Consider the following 13,556-nt stretch of genomic DNA (forward strand, 5'->3'; position numbering starts at 1 on the left):
GCTAACATTCTGCAGAAGATCAAGGGAAATATTCTATCATTGTACATTAGCATATCAGATTACCTAACAGAGTTTTATTCATTGTATATAATTCTAGTGTTGCAGAGATGTAATAACATCAATAAAAAACCATCTTTTGATTCACTTATCAACACCATTTTTCTCAAACAACACTTAATCAACTCTGAAAGAAACCGCATCTGTGTGTGTGTGTGGGTGGGTGGGTGGGTGGGTGTATGCATGTGTAGGTGATGTTTAAGCTTAGTAGTTGAATGTGTGTATGACATCAAATATTTTCTTTCGCATCTTCTAGTACATGTCTTTTCTGGAGAAAGCAGCTAAATGACCTTCATGCTAGGTTGGCTTGGTCAAAGGCTTTAAGAACTCCTTAAATGCCTCTGAGGAGACCCATCGATTGGAAGAACTTGAATTTGCAGATGGTGCTTTATGCATGGAAAATGGGAAGGTTGTCAAGCAGTCAAAGCAAGAAAATCATCTTCCATCAACCAAATTAATTCTTAAGGATATTTCTTTGAATTCCTTTGGTTCCTCATAGTTATCTTGTTTATGATCTCAAACCCTACATATCTAGATTATACCAATTTCCCCAGTTCTCTAATCCCGTTTCTCATGAAGCACCAAGCATAGTAACAAGCAATCCTAAAACAAGTTCCAATCATCAAGCCCACATGCCTATATTCCTTCTCTTGTGAGTCTAGACACGATTGAATATTACTGCACTGCATTGCCGTATGTCTTGCGGGACTGCAATGGGAACTAGTTGCCCTTCGGCTTATAGTGTCAAAATGCTCTGAACTGTAGTGCAGTCCTGCCTGCAAAATGTGAGTTAGTGCGACACCAATGGTGCCTGGATAGTGTACGAGGGGAGGGGAGGTGGATTCTTTCAAAAAATAGCTATGCCTCCACTAGAGATGAAGATTATTCCTTACAGTCTAGATTATATGAATAAGCTAAGAGCCAAACTCGTGTTGAGACTTTCTTGTTTCTTTAACCTATTCATGCTAAAATGCTTCCCCATTGAGCATGGTGGAACTTGGACGAGTCAGCAAAACAGAGTAGCATCGATCCTAACAACACAGTGGTGATGCCCACCAAGAATGAAGAATCCCCCAATCTTGGATTCTCGAGAAAAGTACATTCTAATTTACAAACATATGACCCATCCACCCATTCATGCACCACTATTAAAATGGTCCTTTTGGAAAAGTTTGGCCATTGCTAGTCCACTCCACAATGAAGATGGAAATATATCTAACTGGGGTCCTTGTATGAAATGTTCGTTGAAAATCAACATAAAATACTAGGATTTGTTGATATTTTTTTTCAGCCACTATTACGAGAGCAGAGATGCTAATTTTACCTATCTTTATGGAAATTTGTCTTTTATTTATACAAAACAATTTTCAGGGGATGTTTAATATCGTGGTCTAATTATATTATTAAAATTTTTTAATTTTTTAATTTTCAAGTTATTTTTTTTTAAAATTATTAAAACAATTTAAAAGACAATTTCCATCATTCTTAAACCAGCGACGAAGGAGGTGAAGGTTGAAGTGAACAAAATTAGCAAAAATGTCATTGATCCAAGTAGACTAAAGAGTAAATTCACATAGGAACCATATCAATGTCTGAAATTAGACATGGCAATAATTGCAAAACAAATATTATATATTGCGATTACATATTTTTGTTTTTTAAATTATCAAAAGTCAAAGCTTTCGCGACATTTAACCGAGGTATTAGTTATCCGGGCATGGCAACATCTAGACGGCAGTTTGAGACTCTACCAGGAGTTCAGGACCACCACCATCTCTCATTTTGTTTTTGGATAATGCCCTAACAATTGCTATAATGCGCCAGAAAGGACAACCCATGTTAGCAGCTAGCACACCAACTTTTTCAAATCAAAAAACTGAAACGCAACATGTTACTTAACAGACGACATAGAGGGAATAAAAAAATGAGAAAAAAAGGAAAAACATGAGAAGGTCTCCATCCTGAAATCTAGCATATAAGAAGAACCTTTGTTTTTGGGTCTGCTCTTACCATCCATCTTTGGAAAACTCGTGCGTGTATCTTCAGCTTTTCAAATTCTCTTTTCAGTTTGAAGAACCCGTTTCCTTGCCTTTTCTAGTTCTAATCTCTAAAGGGTCCTCTAGATTTGCTTCTCAATTTCACAAATTTTATTGCTTTTGGACAAAAGTTGATGCTTTTAGGCTTTAACGGGTGTTTTCTGATTCAAAAGTTTGTTTCTTTGAGGATTTTATGGAGCTGCTAAAGTTCTAGCTTTAATGGGTACAAGGTGATCCCTTTACTTCCCTTCTTTTTGGGTTTATTATTGCATTTTGTTTTGATAGTTCTTTTAATTTGGATAAAAAGAGTAATGGTGGATAATGAAGAGTTACTCTGATCATTTTCTCATCCATTTTTTTTTTTTGCATTTGAGGCTATAGTTTTGTTTTAAGTTTAGTTTGTTTGCCCAGAAACTGATGGGAAATGCATGATGTTAGAATATATTGATTGGCACACCTATATTGGCTCTTAACAATCTTGAAAGTTTTCGTTCTTTTTTCCTGCCCTCCCTGTACATAACTAGAGGATTAAGTTCAAGTAGGTAGCTTGAAGTATGGCAAAATTAGAGGTTGAGTATTCTAACTTGAATCTGACAATTGAAATCACAAGTGCTAAACTAGGCTATTTTTCATGTATACTGGATCCTGTTGTGCAGTAGCTGATCATGCAGTGCTTTCTAGAGTTATGTTGTCAATGTTGATGGTGATATGTGAATACAGCAGAAACTCAATTGTTTCAAGGCTTTTGTTGTGATGTAGCTTACTTGATTTTAACTGTTAACTTTTTATGGACTGGTGCATTTTGCACAACTGAGACAATTCATTTCTTTTTGCTCCCCCCTTTTCTGAAGAGAAGAAATTAGATTTAGCAAAAGGTTCAATGGGAGGCTAGAAATATGTTGACAACCTGCGGAGGGCTATTCATTCTTTGTTTAATTTTTATATTCCTTCTAACCTCCCTTGAGTTGCTGAGCCTGATTGTATAAAGAACTGAACTTTCCACGCTAGAATTCTAGAATCTCAATAGACAATACCAACATCGTTCCTTAATGATTTTGAGTTGCAATGTTCTGTTCCTTTCTTACAATGCCTATCATGTACTGATCATTTTTTAATCTGTGGTTTCCAACTTTTTTTTTCCTTGGATGAACCTATGGTTTCCAACTTCAGGGAAATGGAATTAATGCTGTGTCTATGTTGAAGGTTAATTTCTTTGGATTCTCCTGATTCTCTTTATGAAAGGAGTCTGATAGATGATACAGATAAGGTTAACCAAAGTGAGGAAAGAGTCCTGAAACTTCACGAGTTGAACGGAGTGGTAGACCAGTCCTCAAGTCCATTAAAAAGAGAAGTAGTTAACAGGTATGCTTCCATGATTATTTTAGTTTTTTCTGTTCAAATTTATTCCTTGACACTGCATGTTTAGTGATCAGTTGAGATAATGTACTTTGGATAATGAGAGTTCATGCTAGTTTTCTGCCTGTATAATTCCTCTGTGTGTGTGTGTGTTGTTATCTAGGCATCATTGAATGGGCTGGATTTAATTAAATGTGCTAGATAATCAAGAGCAGATGGTCTTGTATTGTTCTTTGTTTAAATGCAGACTGAGTCCATGGTTCAATACTAGAGTGTTACCTTTGTTGAGAGTGCACTCTGAAGCTTGGAAATTTTCCAAATAATTATGAAAAAGGTGCCTTGAATGCTTGGCACATTTTATTTGCCTTCTTTTATTGCTAACTCTGAATGGGGTGGGATTTTTTTCCCATTTATTCTCTCCCTCTCTCCATTTTTCTTTGGAAAGGGAAAGTGGAACAGCGATGTGTATTAAGGAACTGAAAACTTTCTCTATACTGTCATAGAAACTCTGGGTATTGGATGTTTCACTGGAGTTCTATAAATCAAGATGATGCCAATGTAATTAGATTAGCAAATCATGTAGTGAAAGGTGCAGAGGTTGTAGTGGAGGTTCTATTTGGCTTAAGAACTGCAATGGAAATGGAGTAGGCCTATCGGACATTTATTCTTAAATATTCTCAATAAATGGTTGAAGTGGCCAATATTGATATAGTGTAATGATTCTTGCTGTATTAAATGACCGAGGCTCATAAACAAGACTTTATATCTTGCACTGAGATCCTCTTAATATTTTAAATGGGAGAATAATGATATGGTTTGGCCTTGTTATACGACCCAAATAAGGTCAGATTCGGATTTTGGTGTAAAATGCACAACAATCCAGGTTTACGGCAACAGTCTGTTTGCACGAAAACATAATTCATTGACACTATAGTGAAATGCTCAAATGCCATAAATTTGCTCGTGTCTTTTCTCTTTTCCCCTTTTCTCTTGTTTAGTTGAGTGTAGCCAACAATACTTATCTTCATACAGGTTATCTTATTCTTTCTCAATGAAGTCTCATGAGAATGATGAAATTGATTTGGAAGATGGCAAGTTGGAAAAGGATAAAGATAGACCAATACGTACTAAAGGTGTAGTTAGAATACAGAATCAAGCCTTATTATCTGGCCTTGCATATTGCATTTCCTCCTGCAGCATGATACTGGTCAACAAATATGTGCTTTCCAGCTATGATTTTAATGCTGGGATATCTTTGATGCTTTACCAGGTAATTTTTCATAGCTGTGTTTTATTCAACCTGTCATTTTTTTTGTGTTTGAATATTTGTTGGATTTTCACCTGCTGCATTAGTTTGAAATGAGGCTGATATTTATAAGTTCTAAGAGCTCATGAAACTTTGTTCTGTGGATGCAGAATTTCATCTCGGTGATTATTGTGACAACGTTGAGTTTTCTGGGTGTAATATCAACAGAACCACTAACTTGGAGATTGATTAAGGTCTGGTTACCTGTGAATTTTATATTTGTCGGGATGCTTGTTACAAGCATGTTTAGGTATGGCATCTTTTCTGCTTTATGGTCTTTCTGTGTATATCATTTTAATAAAAAAGAAATTTTGAACATTTAGATTTCTAGGTGGTCTTTGCTAACTCACCATCTTATGATATATTTGTTTTCCGCGTCCTATCTCATTTGAATGCAAATATATCTGGCAAGACTTGAAGTAAGATTCACTTAGAACTAGACTCAGTATCAAGCTCGTGATACAAGCTGATTCTTTTGCATAAAGTAGAGAGAAATCTTCATTTTCATAAATTGACCTTTTGGTTTGCTGTCTTATATTTCATATACCTGCAGTGTATATAGCTTACAGGTAGTTCTTTCTAAGTTTTGCATGGTATAACATACAGCATGACTAGGTTACTATCCATTTTCAGTGGATGAATGTAACATTTTTTGTATGGAAATTTCTGGGAAACGAAGTACTGAAGTAAAACATGTTACTAAGAAGAACATAAACAGTAAAGAGGCTCTTGCATATGTTCACACCTTTCATTAACTGTAACTTTTGCTTAACCTCTGATGGTGGTAAAGGGGTTACGTAGTGTAGGTTCAGGGTTATGGCTTTCATCTATCTGCAGATTGTACATTCCCTGAAAGGTATATTGGAATAAAGAAAGAACTATATGCTTATCTCCAAGATATCATATGCTTAAACTCCATGGGTATCTTTCAAAATTTTAGGCTGAGATTTTTACTTGGGTGTGCTCATGGAATACCAAAACTGCAGATTGTCATCGTCTTTCTCTCTCTCTCTCTTATAACAAATAGCAATTCCCATTGATGTTGGAGATTGCTTAGAATCTTTGGCCAAAGTCCTGTTAGTTTAGAAGCTGATTTTTCCCATGATTTCTTCTTGATCCTAGAATGCACTACATATATAATCAAAGAGATCTTGTAACACCCCAAAATTTGCATTTACTATAATTGATGATTTCTTTAGAATAATGTAAGATTAGAGAAAATTGGTGGACAAAAGTTAAACTAAAGAAAAGAAGGTTCAAAATCCAATTACCAACTTAACTAGAAGTAGGATAGATTTACATGATTAAGTAGGTGAAGTAGGACAATGACCAAGTTGGTGAAGTATGACAATTTTACAGTCATATTGGTGAAGTAGGACAAGTTTTGGCATGTCATGCTTGTGAGGTGTCAAAATTCTCAGTAGTAACTACATCTTTTTCTTCCATTTCTTGAACCTAAGAGAGGGCAAAACTCCATCCTAAAAACTAACACTACCACACCTTTTATTCCAAGAACAAATGTGAAGTATTAGGGCTTAAATGAATAGAATTGTTAGAAAGAAAACCAAAGATAGATTGTGAAGTTAGAAAAGAAAGAAAAGAAAAGAAAAGAAAAAAAAGAGAGAAAGTAAAGAAAAAAGGGTTAAAGCATAAGGTGAGTGATTAAATTAATAAGTATGCATAAATCCTATTGAATTAGATGTTTTTATGCATGGAGAATTTCTTTAAATGCTCACTGAATTTTCAGAATATGCATAAATAACCTAAGTTTGAATGAAAACTTCATATGATAGTTGCTAAATAAGAGTGATTGTGAAAGATTGAACTATGATGTGTTCTTTTAAAGTAAAAGATATGTTTTAGCCCAAATATTGTGTTGATATAATTGCACATGATATGTGAAAAGAGGAAAGCTTGCTTTACATGAAATTGTGGCCACCTATATGCTACATATGCTACCATTGAGGTAGCATATGGATATAAGATATGGACATTCAATTGTCATACATGTTAACTTGTGCACATATTATGTCAATATGATGTTGGGCCTACATGTTGAAAACTTGAGGAGTTTCCCATGCTTATTTCTTTAAACATTCACTGGGTTATCTCATTAGTAGTTGATAAACTATTTTTAGAGAATCGAAGTGAAATTGAAAGAGGGCTTGGGTGATAGGCCACCAATTGAAGTATCTTTGGAATCCTTGATTGAAGTGTACTTAAGTAGCGCTATTGTATCTTTCATAGGTTAGTTTTTGTGTGTGGGTCATTACACATGTAAATGCATATGTAACATATCTTGTATTGACACTTTTAATGTGTAGTTGTTAAATAGATCAACTATGTACAAAGATGTTGAATATAGGTGAATGAACAAGATAAGACAACAAGATGTTATACAAGTTTGTTTAATGGACAGCACCGTGTATGCTTATAAATACATGTTTGGTTGGTAAATTTAATTTATTAGGTAACAATAAGAAGCAATCAGAGAGGTTGGTTTACTTGGCTAACTAAAAGTACAATTCTAAAGTAAATATGACAAAGGACATTAACTAAGATGAGTTATCATAGTAATTAGGAGATGTGTGTGACAGATCTGGGATTCTATAATTGCATGCTGGTTCTGTATTTGAAAGTAGTTAATTGTGGCGTTTCCTTTGGTTGCATGCTTGTTACAGAATGTGATATACTTCTTTCTCTCTATACTTGCATTTCATTGTCAGTTAAGTATCTGATTTCTTGAATGGCACTTGTACTTTGAGTGTTTTGGTTTCAGCCCCCCTACAATCTAAACTATGAAAATCTATATTTTTAATGCAGACACCAGAAAACAGTAGAAAATAATTTATCTCGAGGGGAAATTCAAGAGTGTACTTTTCTAGTGTCTGGAGGGAACAATTTGGACACCTGTCACAATATTTAATGAATCTGGCATCTAGATTCAGTGGTACATATACAATAACCTGGATTCAAACTCACAGTTGCGTGCATGTGATGTAACCTTCTAGAAACCAAGAAATTTTAGGTTTCCATAGTTATTAAGACACTACATGCTCCCCCACCCCCTTGCTTTCTACTCTTGTGAGAGTGCTGCCAATCATGAGATCTCAATTTTTGTATTACTTGTGTTTAGGTGTTTGAATTTTTAAATTATAATTAGCAGCTATGTTTACATTACTGATTACATTAATTCTTGCTGTTTCGTGCTTTCTGCAGTTTGAAATACATCAATGTTGCCATGGTCACAATCCTGAAGAATGTTACTAATGTCATAACTGCGGTTGGTGAAATGTATTTATTCCAGAAGGACCATGACAGTAGAGTATGGGCTGCTCTGTTCTTAATGGTATGTTCATTTGTTACAGTAATGGTGTTGGAATTTAGTTTAAGAAGTATTACATCGCACCTAGAATAATACAGTTAGCTAGGTAATGTAGCTTTGGTATTGACTTGGTTTCATCAATAGCATCTTCCTGTATTAAACTACTCCTATTATTGTATACCACCAAAATGGGAACAAGCTATCACATTTGGATTGGTAGCGGAATGCTGACTTTAAAAGAACCATTGGTCTCATGTTATTGTGCTGACAAGTTTAAAAAAAGGTTTTTTTTTTGCCTTGTGCAGATTATATCGGCCATTTCTGGTGGGATTACTGATCTTTCTTTCCATGCTGTTGGCTATGCGTGGCAGATCATAAACTGTTTCCTAACAGCATCTTATTCGGTAGAGTACATGAATTATAGGTTTTGCTTTTTGTACATTTGTTTTCATTTTTTTTGTGTGTTAATTTGTTAAAATTGTTTTGTTAAATATTATTTGCTTTTAAATACTCAAATTTCATTTTGCACACTCAACTGCCCATTCTCTTGCATGAAATCATATGTAGCTTTGCCAATTTGTGCAATCTTGAAACTTAGACATTCACAACAATTGGTATGATCATTCTAAATAATCAAATTGTCATGGTTGACCACTTGAGGTGCTTGTGCTTGAGAAACAAATCCCAAGTGCTATTATGAACAACCAAGCTTCAAAAAAGGCATCCTTGGAGGCCAGTTAATCATGTCTAAGAGTAAATTTAAGGTTTTAAATCTTGTCTTAAGGATTTAGGGTGGTTAGGAGTAGGAAAGGAATTCAGTGCATTAAATTGTTTCTAGATTCACCTTTTATTCTAGAGAAAATGGGTTTAAATAATTAGTTTTGGCAAGGGTTCACATAAATTGCTGTTCTGGATTTATGAATCTTAGGGGCCAAATATTTCAAGCGTCTACCAGCTTTCAATGGAAAGCTGAGGACGATTTGGGGTGGACAAGTTTTTTGACTATTTTTTCTCCCTTTTCGCATGCGAGTACAAACCTTCTTGTTGATGGAAGTGGCAGAAAGTTTTATCTGCAAGTCTTTTTGACCTTGGATCTGAATTCCATTTGTAGTGCTCAGTTTACTCCCATGTTATATAACTCCTAAATGCAAAACGCAGGTAAGTTTCGTTGGAAAGTTGCAATGTAATGAATATAAATGATGGGTATGGATGCTCTATATTTTCTTTGAGCTTGAATAAGAGTGACTTGTTTTGGAAATGCTAGTATTTCTAGAGACGCGAATGAAACAGAGTATTTGATAAAGAAATAATCAATAAGAGAGTAACCAAATTCAATTCTCTCTTCTCTTGATAGTAATATACATAAAGCGTATTGATCTCATTACTTGCTATATTACACACCATGCATATTTTATGACTAAATACGTAAGGTTGCAGTCTGGTAGTTAAAACTTCCTACCTATAACCATCAAGACTTAGGCTGATAGAAATTGACTTGTTAGTTGCAAGCTTGAAAAGATGACTGTAGATACGCGTAGTTCTTGTATTTTTCATTTGGGAAATTTGATTCTTAGAAAAAAGTTGGTTTATGCATTTAATATGTTTATGTTTCAACAGCTGTCTCAGTTAACATGCTGTGTTTCATTTTAATTCTAAACTGCAGCTGATAGATTTTCTATTTCTTCTATTTTGTTTCTGCAGTTGACTCTACGCAGGGTCATGGATACAGCTAAGCATGTCACGAAATCTGGAAACTTGAATGAGTTTTCAATGGTTATGCTAAACAATACCCTTTCTTTGCCTCTGGGGCTTATTCTTATTTTTGTTTTCAATGAAGTTGATTATCTGTCCAGAACGTGAGCTTCTCTTCTCCATTTCCATTTCCCCTTACTGCTGGTTTTATGTTTGTGAATGGTACCCCGTCCACTTTATACACTGACAATGAATATGAATGTTTAGTCTCTTCATGATCAGGATGTTCATAGGGCTTACTTAGCTATTTCAACTTTGAATCACCCTGAGATCACTTTCTTCCCTGCTTCCCATGCTTATTTGATAAGTTCATTGGTTTGTTTATTGTTTCTGTTTTCTGTTTTCTGGCCGTCTTGTCATAATTGCTATATAAGATTGCTTTTCGAGAACTTGCATTCAACTTTTTGTCAACTTGAAGATACCACGTATCGACTTTACAGCAATTTTTTTCTCTCAAACTTGGTTAAACATTAAAATTTTTGTTCAATTGAATCTGTATATTCTTTCAATGGATTATAGAAAGTATGTCCGCTTAAATGTCCTAAATCCTTTCGCAGACCACTTTTGAGGTTGCCTACCTTTTGGTTTGTTGCGACTCTTAGTGGATTTTTGGGTCTGGCAATCAGCTTCACTTCTATGTGGTTTCTTCATCAAACAGGGGCTACCACATACAGGTCAGGATTAAAATAAAAGATAGTCAATTATTGAAAGATGTATTCTAGGCACTTCTCATCCATGATTTTCAATTTGCAGTCTTGTGGGGTCGCTGAACAAGATTCCCCTGTCTGTTGCTGGCATCCTCTTGTTCCACGTGCCCACCAGTTTGCAAAACTCAGCAAGCATTTTATTTGGTAACATTTCTTCGTTTAGCAGAAATGCACAAGCATTCGAGCATGCACACACGACACACCTACAGAAGGCGTATATGTGCGGGCATTCTTGAAGAACATGAACTAACAAAGATAATTACTTTTGCAGGTCTTCTGGCAGGAGTATTTTTTGCTAGAGCCAAAATGCGCGAGAGATCTCAGAGCTGACTCTCCCTCCTTGTAGTAACTGTTGTACACATGATTGAGACATGCAATTGAGTGAATCACATCTGATCTCTTGCACACATCATAGACTGGGGAACTGGTCGAGTAGTTCCCTTGATGAAGAAAACATTGCAGCACATCTTTTTTGTTGTATTTCAGAAGCCTCCATCTGTAGTTTTCCGGGCTTCCTCTGGCCCGGGTATTTGCTTTTTTGTTAGAGATTCTTTTATCTGCTTGTAGTGTATGTTCCAGGGTTTTTTTTTTTTTTTTTTTTAAAAAAAAATAAGGTCCATGTAAGTTGATGAAAAAATTTTGAAGAACTTGTCTGCTGCCTAATTTCCTGTATTTTGATTTCTTTTTTAATCCAACGATCAACAATCCAAAAAATACTATGGAGGGTGCTAATCAAAATTTAAATAAAAAATAATGCAAACAAAAAAATGCAAAAAGAAAGGATTTACATAGAATTAGTTATAAATTATGTTAATTAGGTATGAAGTATATCAACTGAGTTGGTGAATTACGTTATTTATGCAAAGTTTTGTCAAATAATTTTTTGTTGAAATTATGTACCTTTAATTAATTTATGATATTAATAAATTAGACTTGATGTTTGTTACGTGGTTTGTCAAAATATTTTGTAGTATTAGAATATTATGCTATTATGATAGTACTATTTGTCAATATTAACAATGATATTGAAATAATGAGTTTCTAATTACTAGTTTATATCTCTTAAAAAATTTTCTAGATTTATATCTGATTGAATTGAGTGACATGTATTTAAAATTAAAGTTGATATTATTTGGAGTATTCAAACTAAGACACGTTCATCTTGTTATATCAGTTACCCATTGTTAGTGACAGCATATGAATTTAATGTTTAGGTTGACCACTGAAAATGGGTTGCAGATTCTAGGATTTTATTTGGGTTATGAATTTTAGAGCTCTATTTGAATAATAAATCTAAATAACAAAACTCATCTAGTATAAAATTCACTCGGATACTAAGTTACATTTAAATGAGCACGCAAGTATTACAGTTACTTGATCCCTCTAGTTTAGATAGTGTTGCAAGAAACTAATATCAGCATTATAAATTATTGATATGGAAGCTCGATTATGTATAACGTGTTTTATATTGATATGGACAATCTAAACCAAATGATGATCATGTTAATAGAGTTAAGGAAGATGAGTTAATTAAGTTATTAGGCTAAGCCAATTAATTGGATCTCTTGTTCCTGAATTTAAGGATGTGAGTGGGTATACTCAAATAACATGCAATGATTATCCTTTGAGTTATAGGAATTTAGGCTTATCTAGTGATAAATTTGAGGTCAAGTAAGAACTCAAAGTCAAGTATGAATGTATTACTACAATTAATTGGCGGTATATCAATAGTTCATTACAGTATAAGGTGCAGTGTTCAACCAAAACTTATATGCAATGATAGTGTATTTATGAACTAGTGGTATTTATACGGGGTATCGATAAAAGTTTTATTCATTTAAGATCTTAAAATTAAAAGGGTCACGACCTATCGATACCTTTTTGTTAAGTCATTGTCAAATTGACCTATATATTTTTTGTTATTATTAGTAACACTTTGTCAATAATTTCAATACTAGGTTCGAAAATATTATCTTAAAAAATATGTTATATAAGATGTGCCAAGAACTTTCAAAACAAGAATTTGACATTTTATATAATGATATAATAAAAAATAATATAAATTATATCTTGAAATCTTACACAACAACTTAATTTATTAAATTGTATTGATTTCTTTAACAGACAACAAGTTGAAAGGTTAGGTTAATAACCCAGCTCAAATTTTTTAGACTTAAGTTATATGTTACTTACTGGTCATAAAAATTACATGCAGCTTGTTAAATTATGTTATTTTTTAAAATAAATTTTGAACTGTATTATTTTTTTAAAAAAACTCCTTTTCAAGCAGAAACTTATAAATAGTAGCTCACCTTCTCGGTTGCACTAACAATGAAGCATTCACATGACAGATCGAAAGTCACATATACATATTCTGATGGATCCAAACCAGATTTTAAATTTGGCTATCTTCAATGGAGTTCCAATTATTGTGCACCTAAAAATTTTATCTTCTAGAAAACCTTCATCAAGGAAGAAAAAGTAACACTCTTTTTTGAAGATTATGAACTTTATAGATCATGATATGGTTTATCTCTAAACTTATCATGTTCCCTCTAATCAATTATTCAACAAGACAATAATAGCTTCGTTTTGTCAATATTTTGGTCTATTTCACTGTCAAGAAAAATGAATCATTGGGGTTTTAATTTATCAGCTAGCTAACCATGCATGTTAGGTTTAAAGGATTGTAGAAGCCTATATATATGTCAGCTATCTCGGCTCTTCTCTCTCTCTCTCTCTGTTTTTCAATTACAAAGAATTGAAGAAGTTCGACTTCAAAATCTTTTAATAGAAAGGAAGATATTAATGGCAATTGAACTATAATTTATTTGCTCGATTTCTCTGTGTTTACCATGACTCTTATCAATAACTTGGTATTTCTTGTGATTGATCTGGAAATTCTTTTTCGATCTATTGCAAAAACATATATATATATATATATATATATATATATATATATATATATATATATATATATATATATATATATATATATTCTTTGCTATTAACGAGTT

At 33.7% G+C, this 13,556-nt stretch overlaps 1 protein-coding gene across 2 annotated transcripts; it reads left to right on the forward strand.

Moving 5' to 3' along the window:
* The first annotated feature begins 1,871 nt into the window (after positions 1–1,871).
* Positions 1,872–11,202, forward strand: LOC133673399 (GDP-mannose transporter GONST1-like). 2 transcript variants are annotated; one of them, XM_062094173.1, is made up of 10 exons: positions 1,872–2,323; positions 3,264–3,455; positions 4,482–4,719; positions 4,866–5,005; positions 7,975–8,104; positions 8,386–8,484; positions 9,782–9,936; positions 10,390–10,506; positions 10,586–10,683; positions 10,811–11,202. In XM_062094173.1, the coding sequence occupies exons 3-10, from the start codon at positions 4,501–4,503 to the stop codon at positions 10,867–10,869; spliced, it is 1,017 nt and encodes a 338-aa protein (XP_061950157.1). In that variant the 5' UTR covers positions 1,872–2,323; positions 3,264–3,455; positions 4,482–4,500; the 3' UTR covers positions 10,870–11,202. The 2 variants fall into 2 exon arrangements, with proteins under 2 accessions (XP_061950157.1, XP_061950156.1); XM_062094172.1 differs by having other exon boundaries at positions 3,297–3,455.
* Positions 11,203–13,556: the final 2,354 nt, after the last annotated feature.

Source organism: Populus nigra, chromosome 14 (assembly GCF_951802175.1).
Source record: "Populus nigra chromosome 14, ddPopNigr1.1, whole genome shotgun sequence".
Taxonomy (NCBI): Eukaryota; Viridiplantae; Streptophyta; class Magnoliopsida; order Malpighiales; family Salicaceae; genus Populus; species Populus nigra.